Here is a 23,947-nt window from a genome sequence, read left to right on the forward strand (position 1 = left end):
TGTTTATAATATTACCGACATAGGTTCAGATCGTATTCTAAACCATAATGCACTATACAGTGCATTTCTAAGTCTTCGTCCCTCGAACATTTTCTCTTACCAATGATTTCCATTTTTCTCTATTGTGTATACATTACCAGCTGTAATTCGTCATTATTCGTATTAGAAATGTAATGCAAAAATATAAGTATAACCTGTTTTACGTTTATCGTAAAATTATGACGTATTATAATATTGGCGACTAATTAAATTTTGCGATACAATGTAAAATGAAAGAATATCGCAACAGATGGAACAGCCGAGCTTTGAAGCAATATTGTAAATCTTATTTTAAGAATTAGTTTAGAATGATGACTAATAACATGAACCGTGATCCGTTAATTCGTCGATTAATTCCTTAAATACATGAAATAAAAAACAAAAAAAATGATGTATATATATTGATCATTTCAAGCAATGGTACATAATATAAGTGTAAAACAAATACAGTCGCGTTTTAATTTTTGTTTCTACTTTTTGATCAATTCATATGCTCACAATTTTCATTTAGAATCACATTTTCTACAGAGATATAAGAAAGTAATGTACCTTGTATAATCCATTTGATACACCAGCTTCGCTGACTTTATATCCATTCTATTTCATATTATACATTTGTCGTACATTTTTCATAAATAGATACTTTGCCTGTAAGTAAGTGGATATAAGAATTTTCTTCGATTCACGTATTATTACGATGACTCGATCTGGCGATGCTGGCTGCACTTTTACACAGCTAAGTAAAGTATTAATTGGACTATCTTACCTAGAATAAAAATATCAAATAAGTTTAATTGGTGATACATCATATAACTTAAATATAGGAGTGTGTTGCACGTCAGTTCGCACAGTGCTCGCAGACGCTGTAAATTAAGCAGCGAACACAAGAGATCGATTATGAAAATAAAACGATGGTCATTAAACACGCTATTATATTCGAAGTTATTTTTTCGGTTTTTCTTTTTTTTTTTCTTTTTTTTAAAGGTGATGAAGCCATGAGCCACTTTTGTTTTGTAGCGCACAGTTGTTTACTGATCTTAACTCGTGACATCACTGCGAATTGTGAGGCATGAGATTGGCGATTTATGGCGGTGCTAAATGCACCACTGATATAAAATTTACTTATACTTATACCTAGTAAACGTTCCCTCAAACTAAATTATATTTAATTAGTATAGAGTTCATAGCAATATCATTTTCTTGTTACTATTATATAAAGTATTTATATAGACTTGCGTATATTAAACTATATTTACAACTTTTATTAACTATTGTAACACATCAATTATAAGTTTCCTAGAACAAGGCTGCTCCCAAGCTACCTGGTTCGTAATACCACAAGAGGAAACTCATACAGTAGGGTTAACATCGTCTTTGCACTTTTCTTTTTCTGGTAAAATATATCACAATTCAAATTCATAAATAAAAAGGATAAACATCAAATGAAGATTTATTAATGAATTGTCGCTAAAATCAAAAAATGGTAATCCTCGAAAAACTCGTATAAAGTGCAAAATTGCGATTACTGAGTCTCGTACCAAACGCAGTTATTTTTTCTCTCGATATTTTAAAAGTTGTTTGAATAATTGGTCTCAACCTGGACAATGCGATAGGAAAAGAGCAAAATGGCGCGCCGGTTTTCCATCAGTTTCTAGGAAAGGTGGAACGAGTGTTGTCCTTCTTGTGCAGCTATTCGCAATTTTTCCCGCATTATTTCTAAAGTTGTGTAATCGGGCAGTTTTAAGTAATTAACGCAAGTCATTACGGATGGTAAGAAATCGTCTGTTTTCATCGACGGATCGAAAGTTTTTCGCACTATTGTTAACGGTGGCGTTAAACTCTTAAAACCTGCGAAACAAAGTGCCATTTAATTATAATAAATATATCTTATTTCATTTGTAACATACCAACAGTAAAACACTGAATATATTTACCTCCAACTGGTAATCGCGGCGAACCAGTGACGAACTGAATGAATTGCCGTTGTTCTTCACTGTCGTATTTTGACATAACCTCAAACAAAAAACGTATCGCGCGAGAATCTGGCGTATAACCATGATCAGTCCTACAACATTCCGAAAGAGTTTTCACATCCCACTGTCCACCTGTTTGTGCATGTCCACAGAACACAGCTTCGAGTTCTTCAGGGAAGAACAATCGTAATTGCGACGGTGGAAATACAGATTCAAAGCCTTCCCGAAACGCTTCCATTTGTCTGAAGACACCCTCGTACAAGAACCAATGTACCACCAACTGAAACGTCAAAAAATCTCATATATAAAAATCAACGACATTAAAAAATAACGTATTACGATTATAGAACAAATAAAAATACCTTGATATACTGATCCAGGTTATAAATAGTAACAGATATCTCACTTCCACCTTTTCTTAATTCGATGTTTTCGTAACCAGGTAATTCAAAAACAAGGCCAAGATCCGAAATTGGACAACCATCTAAACTTAGCGAATCTATTAGTTGTGCTTTTTCGTGTGGCCTTAACGTTTGATCTTTCTCGATTGTTTCCTTTTGTCTAACTATGTCTTGCAGTTTACTAAGAGTTCGATGTACATCAGCACATACATAAGCTAAATCGTTTAACGTCAATGTATGTTCTTCTCCCAACAACCAACGATAGAAAGTTAAACTAAATGGCAAGTCCAACTGCGAAAAATCATCGAAAGTGTCAATTCAACATTGTTATAAATATATTAAATTTAACCAGAAATGAAAAAAAAATAAATTATACCATTCTTGAATCGTATATCGCTTTCGCCATAAACTTTCCGAGAAATTTTAACTTCGTTTTAAGTTTTGCAAGATGAGATACTTTAGTATTCCACGAAATTGGCATTGTGAAAAGTCCATGTGACGGATTAACGTATCCTGATTCAGTAGCGCTTGAACTACCGTGCCAAAGGTCTAGATCGGCACGCTGTAATTCTCGAGAGACTAGAGCATAAAATTCTAAAGTTGGGCCAAGACCGGTACCAACCTGTAAGACGAATGAATCTTTCGTATCTTGGAACAAAAATAACATCTTATATCATGTGTAAAGAAAAGAAAAAAAAACAAACCTCGTTAACATATTGCACTTCAAGTAAGGCTTTGCTAGACGCTAAGTCTTGTATAACTTGTTCCGCTTGTTTGAGAATATCGGTTCTGGAGATAGTTCTTTTCCTTCGCTCTAAACGTGGAGTAACGCGTTCTTGACTATCCGATCCCGATAGTTCTGGTGCGGAATCCAAGAGACGTTGTAAAGCTCTATCTCGATCGAACGAAGTTGCATAAAGCAATAATTGTCTTGTTTCGAATGGAAACAGGAATGGACTGTAAAACATTTAAAAACAGATTTATAAAACTCGTATTAGCAAATTAATAGGATGGATTGTGCAATACTAACCAGACTGTAGCAATTTGTTGTAGCCACAAAGGTAAGTTTCCCGTCATGATCACCAAAGGATCTTGTAGTTGTCTACTTGCTTTCGCAGCTATTTTATTATTAATAAAGTCTTGTGGAGAAAGTAGGCTTACACACTTTAGATGAGGAAATAGAACACCCCAATGACGATTTAATGTGTGTAAAAGACGTAGTAGGCACAAACCGTCTAATGAAGCATCGGTAATGGTAACCGAGGGTGGTAAGATGGGAGACAAATAAGGATCGAGAGGACATCGTTGTGGAGGGACGGTTCCTTCGAGCCACAAACTATCCTCTTTTCGTTTCGAACTGATCTTTGTACTCTTTCCTTTGCCTTTACGGCTGCTACCCTGTGAACTTGAACCTGGTTTTGGTGATGTTGCAGTTTCTTCCTCTGGTACAGGCCTATGTATAAAGAAATACATATATTTAATTACTGACAAGTAAACAGAATTCCTAAGAAGTATTTAAGTTTGCCATAAAAGTCAATTGAATTAAGGTACCTGTAATAAATTGTGTGAGTTTGTACCCATACAGCATCATGACCAAGTGGTGGTTCACCATCAGCTTCTGCTTCAGAATGATCAATTCCAGAACAACCGAACTGTCTGACGGCTTGATAAACAGTCATATTGAAAGGCAGCACTTCGTCTCCAATTAAGAATTGGAGTTTGTGTTTTGCTGATCCTTGACTTATAACTACCGCTGCCTGTAAGTTTCAGTAAATTCTAAATATTGTTCGTAGTTTGCGATTGTTTTGAATAAGAAAAAATATATAAAACTTACCAGAGTATCATCTATATCGTCTTCACTATTATCATCGTCACTAACCATAGATTCCGCTTCTCGTATTCTACCATATCCACGGACCATTAAATAACGTTCAATTGCTTGTACTAACGCCAGAGGATCTATCTTGACAGTACCTCCTTTCCACTGTTTCAAATTGTTACATTCTGGATGTCGTTGGAGATTACACTACAAAATCATAAAAAGTTGGATATAAAAATGTTCCCTACAATTTACCGATAAATTTAAAGAGGATGCATACGGTACCTTAAGTTGATGTGTATTGAAGAACTTGAGAGCACTAGTACCTCCACGACCAGCACCAGATCCTGCTGGTAAATCATGAACTTTCACAGGAAATTGTTCCAATTGTGCAACACAACTATTCAACTTTGCCACCAAAGCACCAAAAGCTCCAGGATTAAGATCCATGATATTGTTGCTCTGCTGCATCTGAAAAATATGCAAGCAAATATCGTGTAGAAGTAAAAAGTATTGAAAAGTAAACACAGGCTTATTTTACTTACAGTCGATTCCGCGAACAATTTCCAGAACATACGAAGGCGATCATAACGATTACCAGGAGCGTCTGTAGTAGTGAGGTAGTTGAGCAGAGCTTTAATAAGACCACTATAATTCATTTCGAACGGAGATATATCACTCTCGAGTACGATATCTCGCAATTCAGTAAGCGCCGATAACATTTCATCCAATTCCTGTTCATATATTGTTTATTATGATTTTCATTATAACAGATCATGCAATGGAAAGTTTATTTTAGATAAACTTACATTTGATTGTAACCGTTGTATAGCGGCAGTAAGTCTCGAAAGGACTGTCATTGCAGGATGTGTACAGGGTGCGTTGTCCTGATATCGCGACAAGAACTGAGCAGCCTGTTCACGTACCCATGCTTTAGCTTTATCTCGATTACCACCCGTTAAACTAGAATTGCTTGGCGGTTTCGATAAACTCGTCGACGAGCTCGAATCTCTTTTATCGTTAGTAGAATTTGAAGACGACGATTTTCGACCCCATCTAGCGGGATTAAGATTTCCTAAGAAACGATTATTTTTAGTAGCGAAACCAGTAAAAAGTGATTCGGGTTGTTGAGTTTGTTGCGGGGTTGTACCGCTTAGTCTAGAAAAACGACCCTTCTTGTTTTGTCGTTTCCTTTTTAGAACGTCTCCGAGTCTCCTAATAAATCGTAAACATAAATGGAATAATTTGTTTGTGATTTTTCTTAATTTCCTTTTACATTTTTCTAAGACTTACAAATGAGTACTCTGTGGCGTCGTTACATCGTCTACTGTGGAGTTTAATTCGTTTCTAGCGTGTGTTTCCATTGATGCGGATAGGTTCGGTTTCAATTGACATGTTGCAATTGTACCAAACAATATGTTACCATTTGTCGATGGAGAAGCAATTGGAGATGTGGCATTACTAGAAGACAACATTGTGGTGGAAGAAAGTGATGTATTTGACGGACCTGGCTGTGGAGTTGGTAATGATGTACCTAAAAATACAAAACAAAATCGTTGAACCGCTATTTACAACCAAATATTAATACATCATGTACGTAGGTGTCAGTTAAATAAATTACCAGAAGGACACTTGGGTGGCGAAACACCAAGAGGTACTTCAGGGTCAGCTAGTTGACGAATTTGATGTAGCACGCCTTCACGATGGAAATGAACCCCAAACACTTGCGGTAGTCTTTTCATTAATATACTTGCCATCTGCAGAGCTCCAATAACAATTCGTAAATCTTGGGATGCCAGCATGCCCGCTATGTGTGATGATACTACTTGGTTCTTCAAGACATCCTAGATAAACAGCATAAGATATGAAAAATACAATTAACTATCGATGCGAATAGTTGTAATGTCCTCCATTAATACCAACCTTAAGTAAGTCGGTTGAAGCATAATAGACCATACGTAAAAGAGCTCGAAGACATTTACATTTTACAGCAGGGCCAGCAGAACTACTGTAGACTTCGTACAATACAGAGAACAAAGTTCGGATAAAAGACACTAGCCATTCGTTTGTTTCAATTACTGGAGGCACGACATCCATGCTGTGAGAAATGTATAATTTAGTGAAACATGCGCTTAAATTTGCATTTATTTGATAAATTAATAATAAGTTTGATATTAATATTAACCTTGATAAACAAGTAGGGCTCTTGCCTTCTGTGGGATGAGTATTTACTCTACGAAAAATGCTTCGTGCTACTCCAATGTCTTCATTGATTTGTTTCATCACAGTCAGATCTATCGTATAAGTTCGTCCTAAAGAGGACAAACAAATCTCATCCTCGCCATTCTGAAATGCCATCTGTAAAAGGTCATTATCAGTATACTATTTATAATTGTTCTTTTATAAAGAATTTATTATTCTGATAATGATACCTCAATAATTCTAGAATCGATAGTACTAAATGGATGACAACAATGCCTTTCGTCGCGCCACTCCCAATGAACGTTTTCTTGTTGATTACTGGTCCTTTCAAGTAAACTATTTACACTAAATATACCATCGGTTGGTAGCGGAGGCATGAGCTCCTCGATCAAACAAGTGATCTCGAACCACTCTTGCGGAGAACGCGGCACTAACTCTACATCTTCCGTTTTCACTTCCAGGGATCCGGTTAAAAGATAACTTAGCGTAAACGCTATATTTTGTTGCAGCAGCAGCTGTGCCAAGTCAGGACAGCGATTTGATATCACAGAGAGCATACGTAACACTGTTATGAAATTACCAATGCTATTGACAGGTGGCGTAATCATAAGCTAAAATATGGAAAAGTATACACGTTATCAGTGACCAAAACATAGTAATATTATTGTAGAATATAGTTGGCGTCAAATTTGAAGGAGTAAAGAAATTATAGTTGTTGATACTATTGCGGAATATTGAAATATAAATATAACTCGTACCAGTTGTTGTAAGTTTTGAAGAAGTTCTGCATTGATAATTTTATGTAGAGTTACAGGATCATGTTGAAAACTATCGACTAAACGACTAAATGCTTGACAAACACATTCAACACTTTTTTTATCCTGATTTGTTAATCTACTTGTCAATAAAGGCAGACTGTCGACTACCAAATGAAAATCATCAGGATGGAGATTTTGACAACAGTTAGCTGTAATTGTTAATGCAGCCCGCTGAGCCGTAATATTAAAAAAATCGACAAATTTTAAACAAGCCGACACTCCTCCCTAAAAGGACACAAATTAAATCTTATGTGCGTTCGTTTTGAATAGCATATTTCATCAAACAAAAGAAACGTCTTCCACTTCATTTCTGAGTCTTTGTCAAAATGATTTTATACTTTTCTACGTCATTTTTCGGAAATCTCATTTTTGCCGTGCTTACACTTGACGTTGATTTAGTAAACGACTCATTGTACTTACCGCATGTAAGATGGTTTTACTGTGTCTTCGCGATAGCATAGCTAATGCTGTTAAACACTGCTCAGCCACATCCATGCACTCTATGGATTCCAGTTTTTGTAAGAACACTGGAACAGCGTCGACCACAACCGTCGACGATCGAGGCAAAGCTTCCATCATGTAAGTAAGAGCACGACACGCATGTGTCATTATTACAAAATTGTGCTCTATTCCAAGTAAATTAATTAAAGCTGCGACCACTTGTTTCACTGGAAAACCAGTCAATGTGTCCTCGTTTCCCATAACAAGAATTTCACCCATTCCGATAACAGCTTGAAGCTGTTCTCCCTCGTCATCAACAGCTTGCAGACCAGTCAAGAGCTGTTGCGCCTTGGCAGCTAAAATCGCAAGATAATCGTATGTAAATTTAAAATCGTAAAATTTTGTATACAAATGCAAAAGAAAGACTAATTACCAGAACTTGCTCCCATACTTCTGTTTAATAAGTGTTGCATTCGCGATCCTAATGCGCCAAATACATGGGGAGGTAAGCCTCTTGCTTCCAACAGTGCTTGCAGTCTTCCAACTTCTCCATCGTCGCTTTCACTATCTCCCGTAGTGGCAGACATTCCGGATGGTCCCCCACTCGCTAGTTAAATTAATAAAAAAGTCAGTGGTTAGTTTGGAATAAAAGCAAACAGTTGACGCTGAGAATGTTACGAAATCCAAAGTTTTCAAGAATACTTACCAGTGGCAGATGTACCTGTAGATGCTGATTCGTCCTCACCTGTTGTAGTCACTAATTGATTGCCAGGAACTGTGGATGAGACCGATGTTGGTGTAGCACTATTGGTTACTGATTCAGTTCCTGACATTACACTTCCTACTCCTCCAGAACCGCCTTCTATCACTGCTTTCCTTGCACGTGACGAAGAGCGGTGTCTAAACCAAAAGCATGTATGTTATTTAAGTATATATAATATAAAATTGACGTAATGTGATGTTGTTTCACATATTTTGTACACAAAATAATTACCTGGAGCTTGAACAAGTGCCCGTTGTAGAGTCCTTTTTATGATGCTTTCCTGAAGTTTTGTTACTAGTTGGCAGTTCTTTAGCTTGCTCACTGGAGAATTTTGCGCGAGGACGTAATATATGCTTGTGCGTAGGATGAGGGTGTGCAGGGTTGGCAGCAGCGGTGGCAGACACAGGTGGATTGGCAGTGGCTGTTGTGATGCCACTAGTGCCTGCCCCGTCATGTGCCAACACCCCCCCACCACTCTCCACAGAATTACTGGCTGTGTTACCCACTCTGATGCTGGACTTCACACCCAAAACTGGACTACTCGCGCTGTTATTCGCGCAGGTTGCACCGCCGTGAGGTTTCGACACTAAAATATTGAAACACATCATCATTATGATAATTGAACGAAATATAATTGTACTATTTCCAACGGTTTTTAAATTTTCGTTTAAATTTCATTATCGTCAGAATTCATTACCATTTTTCACAATAAGGAAAAGAAGGACTCTAACATAAACATGAAATGCTCCTAGTGCACGCTAAATAAATTTTATACATACTATCAATTATTTTTGTTGTGCATTTATATGAATCGAACATTCTTGATAATTGAGTTAGTAATAAATATGTTATGAATTTATAATACAGTATTTGCATTGTTCTTAGTGCAATCTAGAATCTATTCAAGCACGTATTTGCTTAAACCTATTTATTTTAATTGCATACATATTCATATGTTAAGTATGTTTACACATTCATTTCTCTGTTAAATCTAGGCAGATGTATAATACATGCTTTATTAACTTCTAATAGTTGTTTCAGATATTTTGTTAAATAATTGTTTTATATTTATAACAATGTAAACGAGATATGGAAAAGTATGTGTAGTATTAGATATTGATAATGTTATATTTATGATGATAAAATCAGTGCTCCATTATTAGAATTGAAATGATAAATGATAGACATTATAGTCAATCTCACTTCTATAGAAATATATAAAAATATAAGCAATAGTTCATTATACATCAAAGTTACATCATTAGTATTTAGTTGCACATTGCTACATATTGAATATCATTGCTTATGACTGTACTTTTGTATTTGCAAAAAGCCTTAAATTTATGAAATAGATTACCTAAACAAATTTCCAAATTATTATTTAATAAAAGTCAAGTAAATATTTACACACTTTTGTGTTGAAACATTCAAACAATGTGTCCAAAATATAATTGTCACATCAATTTATTAAACATAACTTAATAAATAGTTTTATACTGTTGTAGAAAAGTGTTATAGATAATATTTATGTAACAATATTATTTCTATATATTTTCTCCTACTTATATTTAAAATTTCGTACACCTTTATTATACTGTTTATTAGTGTACTCCTATATTTTCTCTTTACAAAATGTGTGTACCAAATATGTATTTATTGCACAACATTACTATGAATAAACTGTGGCTGTCTTATGTGAACTGTATTTGTCTTGTATGTAAACTTAGTTCATTTACAAGAGTTCAAACATTATGTTAATAAATATTTGCTTATTATAAAACATCAGAAGCCTTTGTTACATTTACAAATATTATAAAATATTATATAATACCTATACTTCAATTTTGCCATAATCTTTTCAAATATCTGGTACACATTGGAGTTATATATAATATTTTTAATATTATAATAGAACATTACATTTATTATTTTCATATATTTTCATACCTTGTAAATTAATTTAAAATCATGAAGTATCTTAAATTAATAATCAAAGTGGTAATAAGCAATAGTGTTTGAACTTATATGTACTTTTTACCACATGAAATTTCAGGTGGCACAAACACTTTGTATCATTATAATTACATTAGAATTATATTTACTATGTCTGGAGAAATAATGTCATGCATAAATCAAATTTGACACAAACAATTTGATCCGTTAATAAGTACGATACTTGCATACGAATACGAGGGAATCAATTTAAAGAGCAGATTTATAGAGAATTTGTACTCATTTAAAAGATATCTACTCGTGGATTTTAGAGAAAATAAGGGGAAGAAAATGTAGTACGAAGTGTGTACTCCTTAGGCTTACCTTCTTGATGATACGTTTGTGTTGATATTGGAAAAAGTGCTTTGACAGCAGACACAAATCCTTCCAGACATTCGCTCATCCTCAGGCCTAATGATACAGTCTGATCTATGACTCTTATTTTGGTAATACTTTTTTTTTCTTTAATTTTAAGATACTTGTGAATCAAAACCTAATTTTACTACCCTATTCTTTAGCCTACTATTTCAATAAATGAAGGTTGCAAAACACGTAGTTACGACATACGACCATGGATTCTTTTTAACTAACCATGGCACTACATTAAGCATAGTACTAAATTCATGTGACATTATTGTATAGAATGTGTATGTCAAGTATAAATATTGTCTTGTTGTCCCTGTTTGGTAAAGTTTATGCCCGGGATTACTATTGTTATTAAATTTTTTTATACAAAATTATACATGATTGAAGTTATAATTATGAATGAGTAAAATTATTTATTTCATTATATTATAGTTTCTTTATAGTTGATTATAGTTAATATACTTAATGTGTATTAAGAAATAATTTTACTGCTCCAAAGTAATTACAAATTATTAATTTTTAAATACTTTTAGACATAAGTTAGCAGTTATTATTTTAAGTATTTTTTTTTATTATTATCAAACATTAGACACATTTTTTATTATAAATAAAATTAACAATTAGTGGAAGAAATAAAAAAAGAAATCTGTTTATGTTAAAAGCAATATGTTAAATAAAAATGATCACATCTTTTGTTAACCATTAAAATAACGAAATTTAGTAAAGTAACAAACTTGTAGTATGTAGGTTTGTGTTAGCTGTAGATATTATGAGAAATCATATGTTATTGATTTTCAAAATATAAAGATGTTAAATTTCAATTATAACTTGTTAAGTTGTTACACATTGAGTATTCATTAATTTTCACATAAATCTAAATGCATATACTTAATCATAATAGGTGCAGAATGTACTCATTTGTGGTTTATGTTGATCAGTTGTTTATAATTTATTACTTTTACGATTGATTAACTTTTTATAGATCTTTTAATTGTATAGAAATTATCAAGGCAAACGTATTAACTCATTTGAGACTGGTTCAACCAATTTTTAAGTTGTATTATCTGTTCACTCAAATCACACATCACATCTCATTGCAACCAACACTTTTTAAAGAACAAAATAAATTGACTAACCTCTTCCTCTCGACGTGGATGGATGACTAGTAACCGGTGTAGCGCTTGATGTTGGCACCAAGTCGTTATAAGTCAATTCTTCTCTGTTATTGTAGCCACTGGATAGCGATAAATCGAACGTATTTTGTCCTTGCGATACGGCTTGAGGATTTTGTGGTGTTCGAGAACGAGTTCTTGAAGCAATACAGTCAATAACTTTTAAATTTAACTCTGGCAAACTTGTTCTTGCTGCACTACGAACTCTTGTATTATTCCCACTAATGCTATAATTTGATTGCTGAACCTTATGGTGTGGCCTCCAATCAGTATCTGAAAAATGGGATTAATATATATTTTAATGTTCCAACTAAAACAAATTATACAAAATAATAATAAAAGAAATATGTTTTCCTACTTTTTATCTTAAGTCATTTGCATCAAGAAGTGGAATATTCCGCGCATATCTCAGCTGTATCATTAGCCACGAAATAATCTGCGAACACTAAGTTACTTATGTCACCAAATGTGAAGCAATTCTATAGTATAACAATTTAAAAATAGTGAAATTGTCAATAATACAGGCCAACTATTAATTGAGTATCAATCCCATAGATAATTTGAGGTGTACTTAGATTAGTCACTTGCAAATTAATCCATACATGCTGGTAAATATAACCAATCATTCTACTTCTTGATGCAAATTGGTTAATGTAATTTTATAAAGGATTTAGTGACCAATTTTTAATATGCTAAACTTATAACATTTTAACAATATATTACACATGATTGTATACAGTTTTAAAAAGAAATAATAAAAATCATAAGTTTACGAAAAGAATATTTATAATTAAAAATATCAATTACCTAGATACGATTCTAAGCCACTGCCATGACCTTTACGTTCGCCTCTTGTTCTACTTTCCGTTTTAAAAGAATCAGTCAAATGTTTATACGTGGAAGTATTATTGAAAACTTCAGATGATTCTGGATTATCAATAGCTTCTCTACGCCTTTTTTCTTCTACTGTAACTGGAAGAGAACCAGCGTTCTGTCGTTTTCTATAACCACTACTACCACTGCCAGAGCTATTCCCTCTAAGCTTAGAGGTGTCTGCTAAAGCATCGGCCGTCTCTACAGACCCCCCTGATGACAACTGATCTTGTTGATCTGCCATAGATTAATCGACTCATGCCACTATTCTGTCTGCAAAAAGAAACATTAGATAATTATTTCCTTTAACTACTCCATACAATGTAAAATAAAATTAATTTATAAAATTTCATACAAAATATATAAGATACATTCAGTTCTGAGCAAGAATATCATAATGATTTTTTAAAAGAAACAAAATTATTATAAATAATCAAAACTTTCGTATCATGTACATTATGTAATAACAAGGCTACAATGAACAAACGTAAATTAAAATTAGAATACAAACTAAAACAATACGCCAAAGTAGGAAATAATTATAGTTTCAATGCATATTGAAATATATAATTATGCAACAAGATGGAAAAAATTAATGTAGTAAAATAAAATATTACTCCAATAATCTACAAAACACTCAAACATCAATTCATTTGTTCCAATTTCTTTGTATAAACACGAACAATGTAATTAATGCATTTACATTCAATTTCTAGAATTACGTGCACATATAATCAACGAAATAGCGAATATGTAACGAAAATATGTTTGTTATATAAAGACATGTATCAACGTTTACAAAATTAAATGTTTCCTCGACGTCTGACAAAGAAAATATATGTACCAGCTTTCGAACAATGGTATTAAAAACAAAAAACAAAAAAAGGAAAAGAAAAAAAACAGAAAAATATACGGTTCCAACGAAATTGATTAAGAAGAAATCACTTATTATGGTTAGATACGTTAGATCAATGCGCACTCAGATAAGAAGAGCGTAACTAAATAATACAGCTGAGACGATGCGCATTTAATGTTTTCTTCGACGGTGAAAGAGATAGTAACGAACCCAAGAATCATAACAAACACTACAACTGGTGTCCGTTTATAATATCGTAGACAATGCGAAATTGTGCCGTTGACATCATACAACCCCTTCCACAAACGCTAGGATTACTCGGTTGCAACAAGGCCACGAATAGACACGATACAACGAAAGGATACAACGGAAGGCGTAAATAATTATAACAAAGAAACTTGTAAGCGAGCAAGTCCACCATTTGCTTGCGAACAAGTAATGGAGGACGAGTTCTTTCTCCATCTCTTTCTTTCGTTCAGCATCTACGCTCTCGTCACCGTGTGACCTCAGGTTGAGGTCCTCGAAAAAGAGAATCCCACTTGGGTATGCAGGTTCTTCGAGGGAGAGAGGGGAAAGGGAGAGAGAAGAGTAAGTAAGAAAGAGATAGAGGACCAAATAAAAAAAAAAGAGAAAAAAAGAAGAAGAAAGGAAAGTTAACCGATAAGATTACCTGAATGTCGGAAAAACATGCCCAGGGCATCGCGAGGAAAATGTCTTCTCGCCGATGATTTTTATGAGCACACGGTTTCTCGTTACATACGACAGAGAAATGGATTTACGCGCACGCACGTAAGTACGTTGGTGGTGAGCGGCTATGTGCACGGGCACACACCAAAAAACGCACCTAACGCACTGCCGAGGCACACTGAGGCAAATCAGCGGAATGCGACAGCTATCGGGATCGGGTTGGTTAGAATTGGGAAGCTGGAGGACGCTCCGCCCCCATCGGGAAACGTCACACACAGAGTGAACCGTAGGTGCGTTCGAAAACTCGGTGTACCCGCGTACAGCAAAATCACGGTTCATAACGCGACGCCAGATGCGAAACCGGCGTGTATGGCCATCTTGCAGCAAATTTTTGTTCAAGCTCTTCTCGTTTCACCTCGTCTACGATGTAAAATTAGCCGCAAACAATTGCTCGAATATCAGCAATTCGGATATCACAATCTAAATTGTACGATTGCTGGTATTCACTAGAACATTCTTTGCCATGCATTGGTTGTATACAACAGTATTTCTCGAACTTCACCTTCCTACGCAGGAGCGTAACTGGGGATTCCGCAACGTGCGATATTTCGAATTTCAGAAAATGATGATAATATACAAAATGTTATACCTTGTTCGATACATAATACATTAATTTTAAAGGCTCGTTTAATTTGTAACAAGTAGACTGTGAATTCATATGCATTTATGATGTAAACATACAACATTATGATTCAACATACATTATGTATATTTTATGAATGTTATCTATATTATTGTACGTTATAAACGCATAAAATCCGCAGTCTTGTAATAAGAGTTGAAAGAGGCTAAATTGGAAGATTCAATGGGGCACTAGTGACTGTAGTGCCAGCCCTGGTCGTGCAAACTTGCGGGCAAACCTTCATTAAACCTCGATCAGGTATAGACCGCCTTAAGATCTTACGCCATATTGACGACAACAAAACAAAAGTTGTTTAAACAAATCTTTTTACAAAACTGTTATACTTTAGATCAAAATGAATTGAAAGAATCATTAATTAACTGCAATTATATTTGTTACGCAGTCAGGGCCCTTCAGCGCTGCACACATGCTGACAATCCTAGTTACGCTACTGTGTAACAGTGTTTCTCAAACATCACCTTACCAGGGACCCTCCATAAGGATGCCACATTAACGACAACAAAACAAAAGACCTTTATAAATAAACTTTTACTCGAAAATTTCCAACAGTTGTTAATAAGTTCTCATTCCTATTTATCGAGAAAGCAATTTTCAAATACTTCAGAATTTCCAAAGGAAATTTATTCTTGAAAATACGCATTTTCGTGGAATGTAGAAAACATCATTATATTATTCTTATTCCTATGTAAATTCATGCATATGCTTATGACAAATAAAAAATAGGCAAAATAACTTCAAATTTAGAGATGTTGAAAAATGCATTTTATGTTTTTCCCCTGAGAACTCGCGAGTCCATTAAGAAAACATGTTAGAGGCCTCGCAGGGATCCATGAATACAAGCTTGAGAAACACTGGCATACAAAATCGAACACGTTATATTCAACATCGTGCAACGTTACAACATGCGTAGATAAATTGTTGTTATCGTGATTTTCATTTCAAAATTGCAAATAAATGCAAATAAAAGCGATACATTACACTTTGATTGTTAACTACGTAAAAACGTGACGAGGTATAGAATAAACCATCACTATTCTTACGATGTTTTTTTTTGTACTACGTAAGTTTAAATATTTGTGTTACGTCGAATCTGTTTGGAATAAAGTAATTTAAAGACTCAAAAATATAAAACAAATTTTTATCGCGTGTCATACTGTAGCGATAAAAATTTCTTTTAAAATCTTTCGTAGGTATCTACATCAGCTGTTTCGCACATATAAAATAATGTTTACCAACGATACGGTTAGATGACAGTTGTAAAGCTGACAATAATTATCATCTTTAAAGCAGATACAAAAATAATCATCAAATAATCATAGAACACTTTTTAGTTATTTCATTAATTTTTAGTCTTCTAAAAAAAAACGTGTAAACTTTACAAATACGATGTCGTAACGTAGGCGTTAAGTTGTAGTTCTATTGTTTGATCGTGACAAGTATGTATACACGAACCACGATTGGTTGAAAACCTCATTTGATAGTGCCCAATTGGCCGATAAACTGAGGTATTTCTCAAGCTGTGTCAAAACAGCTTGCGATAAGTGATATATCTGTTAACCGTAATGAATCGTACAAATTTTCAATACACGCGTTAAACACATAATTATCAGCTGTTCTTTGGTCTTCGATTTTATTTACGAATAATCACTTACCGAAAAAGGGAGCTCCTCCCTGGAAGTTAGACTCCAGTTACGCAATGCGATGTGCGAGAGGACACGTGAAAATACGAACTATGCTGTCAAGTCGATTGGAACGTCGTCTGCTACGATATCTCGACCAAGGATTATACACGATAGAGATTGTTCGGTCGATTCAACCAAAGCACGTGTGTTCCTATATGTAGCCAAATTCTAATGTCTACTGGATTGTGATTGGTCGATGTCTGCTATTCGTTCTTCGTCGACCAATTAGCGACGAAATTAATGTCACGTTTTCATTTCATTTTATAACGTAATCTATGGTGTAGAATAGCCTTTAGTAAATAACAATAAAAGTAACAATCATAATTTGAACATAGATACATCAAATGAGACTTTTGAATAGTAAATAGTTTACTTTACTTACTAATCTTATCCATTATATGCGTTGCCATGGTGACAGAAATACAAAGAAAAATATTTATATTTCACTTGTTCTCTATTCGAATAAACGAAGTTATTTTATTTTTCGTGTGTCGTGTTACATTTGAAAGACAAACTCTTTCTAACCGCTACAATTAAATTCATTCCAGAAGAAATTTGGCCTAAGTGTTGAGAATGGGACTCTTTCAAAAAGTTAAGTATGAACACGTGACTTATATTTAGAAACATAAAGAACAGCATAACCTATTTCTTAAGAAACAAGTAAGACTGTTTTGTTATATTAAAAAAGTTCTGTAGATTTTATTGTAAGTGTTGAATAAAGTATTTTCTTTTTATGGCTTCTTATTTATTTTTAGTAACAGAAACCTTCATATTTGTTATACACTTATAAGAGAACTTGATAATTATTTCTCATTAATACCATACAGTAGTTGTTTCAAAGATTCTTCATTTATAGTTTGTAAAGTATTCGTAGCATTGTCTTCACTGCTAAAACTTTGTTCTACATTTGTATTAGCTACATTTATTTCCATGTCATGCGTCATGTTTCTGAAGTTGCTGTAAGGTTTCATTATATCTTGTTTTTGTGTTGGAGACGATACTCTTAAATGTTCCATTTCATTGGTAGGAGAAGATACTCCATTTTCAAGTGGAGATATCATCATTGAAAAGAAATCAGTTGTATCTTCTGGAAGTCTTTTTTCATTCTTTGAATATATTTTTTTAGAAGTTTCAAGTGGCTCTTTAAATATAGAATTATTAGGAATATTAGACTTCCATATACTTCTTGTGTTTTCATTTTCATTATCTATTTCTATACAATCTTCCAGTTTTTGTTCTTTATTTTGGGTTAGTTGTGTTTTGCTAATATTTGATTCTTTTGTTAGAAGATGCTGACCCTGAGTATCTATTATCAGTACATATTTATTTTCTTCATTATTTACAATGTTCAGCAATGGTTGATTCACCTCTAAGGGTTCTTTTTGTATTTTACACGAGTCATTACTCAAATCTTGCATGTTTGATATATGTGTTGATTGTTGATCTAAATTATTTGTTTGTTGTGTATTTCCTATCTGTTGTGCTGGACACTTATGGGTCCTTTGACTTACCTGTAGATATAAATACTTAATAAAAATGCAAAAATATTGGTCTTACAATTATGGTGTACCTTATATCTGAAGCTTTTTCCACATATCATACATTTATAGGGCATTACACCTGTGTGAATTCTACGGTGAACCAGGTATGAAACACGTTGACGGAAACATTTTCCTAAAATACAAATATTATTAAAAATGTTTCAATTTTTGTCCCTGTATTTAGTTGTATCCTTATAACACATACAAAATTATAATCTTTAGTATACACATAATTTCAATTGGTATTATACAAAATAAAAATGTTCAGACTTTCACTGATGTTCATACTATTATTAAAGTAGCTTTCATATATATATGGTCAACAATACAAATATAGTGATCTTATTAAGTCAGTTTTGATAGGCTATAAAACAATACCCTTGTTGGGTGCAAGCTGCTAAATGAGTTTTTCCCAACTGGGTAATAGTAGTCTGTTGGCTACAGGCCTGTGTTTACTGCTTGCTGTTCATAATGTCTGTCGGTTTTGGAACACTCAGGACCTGAAAGTTATAGCACCCAAAGAGAACCTTCCAAGTCAATCCTGAATTACTGGTGCACTAGATCCTCCAAAGTCACTATATTTGTACCTTCGACTGTAAGCTGTATCTATACAATAGTAATAGTCACAAAAATGATTATACATACATTGCATAAACAGAGCAATCCATGTTAAATTGTTAGTAGCAACTGAAAACAAAACATGCATTACTCTAAGATTTTTTAAGTGTTTGTTAAATGAAATCTTTATAAAAATCGACATACCACAAGTTTCACATGCAAAAGGTTTTTCTCCTGTATGAATTCTTTCATGGTTATGCAAAGTAGATAACTCTTTAAATGACCTGCCACAAGTTGCACATGTATGTGGTTTATCATCCTTATGATATAATCTATGTTTATGATAAGATTGTTGAAATGTGAATGTTTTATTACATATATTACATTTATAAGGCATTTCTCCCGAATGCAATCTCTTATGTTTTTTTAAAAAATATTTTGTTGTGAACATTTTACTGCACACATCGCATTCCCATTGTTTAGCTTCATGTGTTTTTAAATGCTGTATTACATGTTGTTCCTACAATAATAAATGTAATTTATTTTAACAGACATTGTATGAAAATAATTTAGTTACCTTTTTAAATGTCTTTCCACATGTAGGGCAATTATATTTATTTTCATTAAATATAAGTTCTACTTGTCCACCTTTAGCCAAGGAACCTAAAAACATTTTCTTCTTAACATATGTCAAGTTGTGTAGATTTAACATAATATAAATAAATTACCCAGATTATACCCCATATGTGCTACTCTCATGTGAACCATTAGACTACCCCTCATTTTAAATACTTTCGAGCATAAATGACATGAATAATCCTTCAGAAAGTTTTCAGGAATGACATTCAAATCTTTTTCATTGATCATATGTACTAACTGTTTGTGTAAAAGCAAAATATTATAGTCAGGAAGATGGAAACCACATATATTGCAACGTTCAGTCTTTTCTTTTGTTGATAATGTTCTAAAAAGTTTTAACTGGGGCAGTGTCTGTTCATCCTTAAGATTTTCATCTTGCTTTCCATTGCATATAGTAGATGAATTATCTTGGACATTTTTTGCATTATTATATTTTTCCAGTGACATATTACTATAAGTTGTTGTAATACTTGGAAATTTATTCAACATAGTAATTTGTTTATTGTTACAAGGCTCTTTGTTTTCCATAAATCTTTCTAGTGTGTTTACATTTTCGTTTGTAGAAATTTGTTGTTCACACTGTTGATCTTGTATCCAATTTTTAATGGTTTGAATACTTTCATATTCTTTTTGAGTGTGATTTGGTATCAAATTTACATGCTTAATATTACCAGTTGTACAATACTGTGTGGCATAATTTAATTTTATCGTGCCTTGCAATATTTCCTGTGAATTTTTATCTACTTTTGATATTCTTTTGTTCTCTGGATTCTTATGAATTGTGTTTACTTCTTCATTGTCACAAAGTGAATCTGTTAAAAATGAAACTTGAGGTGCATGGTTCAGAGGTAAATTTTGATCTTGAATGCAAACTCCTGAATTTAAAATTGAAACTTCGTCTTTTGTTGTTTGTAAGTTCTTACAGGATTTTGAACTGCTTTGGATATTCAAGTTATTTTCTAAAAGTTTATTCTCATCTGTAATTAATACCTTAGATATATTCCAATCTTGATATCCAGTATTTTGTAGATTATGTACTGTTGGTGGATTATTATTGCTGGTGGCAATATTTGCATGTTTTGAGGAGTCCATTGTATTTTCACAATTTAAATTAATAGTGTGACTGAACAAATGAATCGTTAATTTATCGATACCAAGTAATATTTCATTACATACTGGACATGTAAGAGGCCGAGTTGCTACACTTATTAATCCTGTTCGTAATGCATCCAATGTTAAGAAACCTGGCTGTGAGCACAAAGGACACTCTAATAGTCGTGCACACATATTTTTTATTAACTTTTTATTTACAATATATATTGCACGAAACATTAACTATTTAATATAATGTAACTTCATGTTATTTTTATTTTTTTTTTAAAGCACCACAATTGTATAGAGAATATTTAATAACATCAGAAAGTGAAACTTTTATCAAAACTTGGCATTAACTGTTGAAGTATAGAGTTTACAAGGTACGTGTTTAAACTAACTGGTCAGTTTAAATTTAACATTGTAATCTATAATGTTATTGGGGTTATGCTTGAACTTGACCCAATAGCACAAATTAGAGATCAAAATGATACCTCGCATGTCAGTAATTGAAAAAAGAGAAACTGAACGAAGAGAAACATTTCTAATTTAAAACACACAGAATAGAACAAAGATTCACATCTGAAAATCTAATTATAGAATGAGGATTTCAGATATTTATCCGGGATTCCTTTGATTCTATGTGGAGTGTAGGTGACGATCTTGAAGCTATATTTAGAAAAGGGGCGGGACATTTAAGGAGAAAGCTTGGGAGAAGCAAGAGTACGTTTATTAAATAAAAATAATATTGAATTGATCAATTTATAAAAAATAAAAAACATTACAAAAAATAGGTCACAATTGTTTTAATACATCGGGCATTTGTACGGTGCTCCATTCTTGCAACAGTATTCCCTTCCAGCTGACAGATTTGTATTAATCCACTTACTTTTACAGTTCTTAATAAATAGGTAAGCCTATTGCAAAAGAATATTGATTTACATAAAAACATAAACAGCACTTTTTATAAATAAAACACTTACTCTTTCTTTATAGCAGTCACGTTCTAGTGAACCACATATTATTGTAGAACTGTTTGGAAGATACTTGAGAATCTGTAATAAATTTTTACACTGTTTGTGAATTCAGTATCATGTCATAAATTTAAATAAAAACATCTTTTTATAAACTGACTTACAGTGTCCAAACATTTATTTATGCAAAGCCTTTTTCCATTTGGAGTACATGAAAATGTTCCACATTGATCATGAATAAGAACAGGGTTTCCTGCTGGTGATTCTTTACTGCTCTTTTTAAATTGTCCATTCAAAAAGATTCCACAAATACAACCAATTGGAGATTCAGTTGTTGTAACATCAAGAGTACTGTTTAAAGCTTTTAGTTTAATTTCATTTGCAAATACAGATGAGAAGCAAAGGATTGATAATAAATATATGAAATACATTTTTTTCTGTAAAATAAGAAAACATTTTTGTAGTAATAAATTACATTTCTAATGTATTATCTGTTTTAAATATAAAATGTTTATTTTAAATAGTTGAATGTTACTTACAATGACCAAGTTAAATGAATTTTCTGCAAAAACTCCAATGGAAGTTAGCAAGTGACTGCTGGTTTTATTAATGATGCGTTGTTTTATTGTGTCAGCAATTAAAGTAGGTCAAAACATTTATGCATGTTAAGCATTATTTCATAATACTGTAATGCTGCTGTCTTTTTAGAAAGAGATTTACATCATTTTTATTCGTGTAATATGCACACAATCTTAAAATGCAAACAAATACATATAATAAAAATATTGCTTTTTGAAATAATAACTACCATGTTCATAATATGTCATGCCCTTGTTTCATGACTTTTTTATGAGTTTTGCATCTCCCTTTAGAACTATCTTTTCTCCATTTGCAATACAGGTATATTCACATTTAATTATTTTTCTTACTGAAACAATCTGCACTTTTATTTCTATTTTATCCCCTGCATAACATGGCTTTGGATACGTAAGATTTTGTTGAACTACTATGGTTCCTGGACCAGGTATTTTTGTACCAATTACTCCTGATACCAAGCCATTGAGAAGAGCACCATGAACAAGGTTGTTTGAGGAACCCATATGTACTGGATTATAATCTCCAGTTAATTTAGCAAAATTCAATATATCATCATTTGTAATTGTTTTGTAAACTGAAACCTCATTTGTTGTTCTTATATTTCTTAAAACAGTTGATTTGTTCATCAAGTCAGAAACTCCTGTACAATATTTCTTTAAAAATTCAAAAAATGTCTTTGTCAGCTTCATTTTACTTTTAATGTAAATGTTACTGTACAATATTCTGGGATATTAATTTATATATTTTCTGTACTTTCGATTTCAGCTTTTGCTTTGTTATAGTCATTCAAAAATACTGTTGCTAAATTTTGTATGCGATTACTTTCGTGTTTCGCAAGATCAGTGATTTTCTCAAATGTTTCAATTGTTATTTGATCCTTGTATTCGTGTACACTTAAAAATATCAAACTAGTAATTGTTGAAAGTATGATATCTTCGTCTTGCGAACAAAGCAAAGATGTCAATAATTTAATGCCGTGATTACGTAAAATGTACAACTTGTTTATTGGATCTAAAATTTGATTATAATTTCGTTCGATTATTACGACCGTTATTTTTTTTTTTCGAATTAACCTAACCTCTTTTCGAAACATGTACTTACCAGTGGATAGATTACAAATACCTCCCGCTGCGAAACGTACCAATTTAACATTATCTTCCGACAAAGTATGAAGAAACAAATCAATTATTTGAAGTTGCCTTATATATCCGTAATTAATAGGATCATACGAGAAATTGGCAAGGTTCGCTAATACCTGCTCTTTCGCTTCTATGACAAAAAATTCTACGATATAAAATAATAATTTTACAATTTCTTTCTTATACAATTTACCTTTAGATTTAGTAGTCTTAAATTCCGTAGCGAGAAGTTTCAAAAAATCATAACGACCGATGGGATTTTTTCCAGTGCGTTTTATTAATTGCTCCTTAGTAGAGAACATTAGTAAACTAACTCTTTATTATATTATTCGGTATATTACGTCACTATCGTTCCTATTTGATACATAGTAATTATTTCAATTTGTTTTGCCACTTTGAAATTGTAATTCGTCCGAGAAAATGGCGTACGTCTCGATTTCGTCGTATTGTTACGTTTATGGATTAATCGAATTATACATGTTATAATTATTAAATATCTCCCAAATTAACGCAAACAATTATATTTCGAAATGTCTTTCATGAGCCATGGTACAAACGGGAAATGTTAATTTCGGAGCGTAGGGTTAGTCAATCAATTAACGACAGGGCAGATTAACCGG

The 23,947-nt window shown here is 32.9% G+C and overlaps 4 protein-coding genes across 11 annotated transcripts; all 4 read right to left on the reverse strand.

Moving 5' to 3' along the window:
* Nucleotides 1-597: 597 nt before the first annotated feature.
* LOC128879421 (E3 ubiquitin-protein ligase TRIP12) lies at nt 598-16,885 on the reverse strand. Of its 7 annotated transcripts, none has more exons than XR_008457629.1 (25): nt 14,386-14,848; nt 12,794-13,132; nt 11,951-12,259; nt 10,773-10,859; nt 8,688-9,042; nt 8,400-8,593; nt 8,127-8,300; nt 7,673-8,049; nt 7,193-7,477; nt 6,665-7,045; nt 6,156-6,590; nt 5,854-6,076; nt 5,526-5,766; nt 5,042-5,447; nt 4,778-4,966; nt 4,518-4,703; nt 4,248-4,439; nt 3,965-4,170; nt 3,444-3,866; nt 3,118-3,370; nt 2,790-3,035; nt 2,375-2,704; nt 1,974-2,292; nt 1,637-1,887; nt 598-687 (listed from the first exon to the last, which is right to left on the reverse strand). XR_008457629.1 is itself a non-coding variant. In XM_054128536.1 (25 exons), the coding sequence occupies exons 2-25, from the start codon at nt 13,101-13,103 to the stop codon at nt 1,691-1,693; spliced, it is 6,231 nt and encodes a 2,076-aa protein (XP_053984511.1). In that variant the 5' UTR covers nt 13,104-13,132; nt 14,386-14,839; the 3' UTR covers nt 1,279-1,690. The 7 variants fall into 7 exon arrangements, 5 of the variants coding, with proteins under 5 accessions (XP_053984511.1, XP_053984510.1, XP_053984508.1 ...); XR_008457628.1 differs by having other exon boundaries at nt 598-805; XM_054128536.1 differs by lacking the exon at nt 598-687 and having other exon boundaries at nt 1,279-1,887; nt 6,156-6,330; nt 6,418-6,590; nt 14,386-14,839.
* Nucleotides 16,886-17,090: 205 nt separating this feature from the next.
* Nucleotides 17,091-21,337, reverse strand: LOC128879440 (zinc finger protein ZFP2). The gene is made up of 5 exons (XM_054128576.1): nt 19,615-21,337; nt 19,464-19,549; nt 19,091-19,406; nt 18,358-18,461; nt 17,091-18,298 (listed from the first exon to the last, which is right to left on the reverse strand). Exons 1-5 carry the CDS (start codon nt 20,855-20,857, stop codon nt 17,591-17,593), a joined length of 2,457 nt encoding a protein of 818 aa, XP_053984551.1. The 5' UTR covers nt 20,858-21,337; the 3' UTR covers nt 17,091-17,590.
* Nucleotides 21,332-22,415, reverse strand: LOC128879448 (follicle cell protein 3C-1). Its single transcript, XM_054128587.1, has 4 exons — nt 22,131-22,415; nt 21,756-22,028; nt 21,601-21,672; nt 21,332-21,534 (listed from the first exon to the last, which is right to left on the reverse strand). The coding sequence occupies exons 2-4, from the start codon at nt 22,020-22,022 to the stop codon at nt 21,424-21,426; spliced, it is 450 nt and encodes a 149-aa protein (XP_053984562.1). The 5' UTR covers nt 22,023-22,028; nt 22,131-22,415; the 3' UTR covers nt 21,332-21,423.
* A 376-nt stretch (nt 22,416-22,791) lies between these two features.
* On the reverse strand, nt 22,792-23,660 carry LOC128879447 (armadillo repeat-containing protein 7). 2 transcript variants are annotated; one of them, XM_054128586.1, is made up of 3 exons: nt 23,521-23,660; nt 23,290-23,457; nt 22,792-23,199 (listed from the first exon to the last, which is right to left on the reverse strand). In XM_054128586.1, exons 1-3 carry the CDS (start codon nt 23,627-23,629, stop codon nt 22,925-22,927), a joined length of 552 nt encoding a protein of 183 aa, XP_053984561.1. In that variant the 5' UTR covers nt 23,630-23,660; the 3' UTR covers nt 22,792-22,924. The 2 variants fall into 2 exon arrangements, with proteins under 2 accessions (XP_053984561.1, XP_053984560.1); XM_054128585.1 differs by having other exon boundaries at nt 23,290-23,472; nt 23,521-23,658.
* Nucleotides 23,661-23,947: the final 287 nt, after the last annotated feature.

The sequence above is a fragment of the Hylaeus volcanicus genome, chromosome 7, assembly GCF_026283585.1.
Source record: "Hylaeus volcanicus isolate JK05 chromosome 7, UHH_iyHylVolc1.0_haploid, whole genome shotgun sequence".
Classification (NCBI taxonomy): domain Eukaryota; kingdom Metazoa; phylum Arthropoda; class Insecta; order Hymenoptera; family Colletidae; genus Hylaeus; species Hylaeus volcanicus.

Excerpts from the sequence above, each read along its gene's own strand:
- LOC128879440 (XM_054128576.1), bottom strand. The coding sequence starts at position 20,857 with ATGTTTCGTGCAATATATATTGTAAATAAAAAGTTAATAAAAAATATG. Across the intron at positions 19,550-19,614 it reads ACATATGGGGTATAATCTGG|GTTCCTTGGCTAAAGGTGGA; the intron begins GTAATTTATTTA and ends AAATGTTTTTAG. Across the intron at positions 19,407-19,463 it reads GTGGAAAGACATTTAAAAAG|GAACAACATGTAATACAGCA; the intron begins GTAACTAAATTA and ends TTATTATTGTAG.
- LOC128879447 (XM_054128585.1), bottom strand. The coding sequence starts at position 23,629 with ATGTTCTCTACTAAGGAGCAATTAATAAAACGCACTGGAAAAAATCCC. Across the intron at positions 23,473-23,520 it reads TAAGACTACTAAATCTAAAG|AATTTTTTGTCATAGAAGCG; the intron begins GTAAATTGTATA and ends TTTATATCGTAG. Across the intron at positions 23,200-23,289 it reads TATTTGTAATCTATCCACTG|ATCCAATAAACAAGTTGTAC; the intron begins GTAAGTACATGT and ends ATCAAATTTTAG.
- LOC128879448 (XM_054128587.1), bottom strand. The coding sequence starts at position 22,022 with ATGTATTTCATATATTTATTATCAATCCTTTGCTTCTCATCTGTATTT. Across the intron at positions 21,673-21,755 it reads TAAATAAATGTTTGGACACT|ATTCTCAAGTATCTTCCAAA; the intron begins GTAAGTCAGTTT and ends AATTTATTACAG. Across the intron at positions 21,535-21,600 it reads GTGACTGCTATAAAGAAAGA|GCTTACCTATTTATTAAGAA; the intron begins GTAAGTGTTTTA and ends CTTTTGCAATAG.
- LOC128879421 (XM_054128535.1), bottom strand. The coding sequence starts at position 13,103 with ATGGCAGATCAACAAGATCAGTTGTCATCAGGGGGGTCTGTAGAGACG. Across the intron at positions 8,301-8,399 it reads TACAGGTACATCTGCCACTG|CGAGTGGGGGACCATCCGGA; the intron begins GTAAGTATTCTT and ends TAATTTAACTAG. Across the intron at positions 8,050-8,126 it reads AAGTATGGGAGCAAGTTCTG|CTGCCAAGGCGCAACAGCTC; the intron begins GTAATTAGTCTT and ends TTGCGATTTTAG.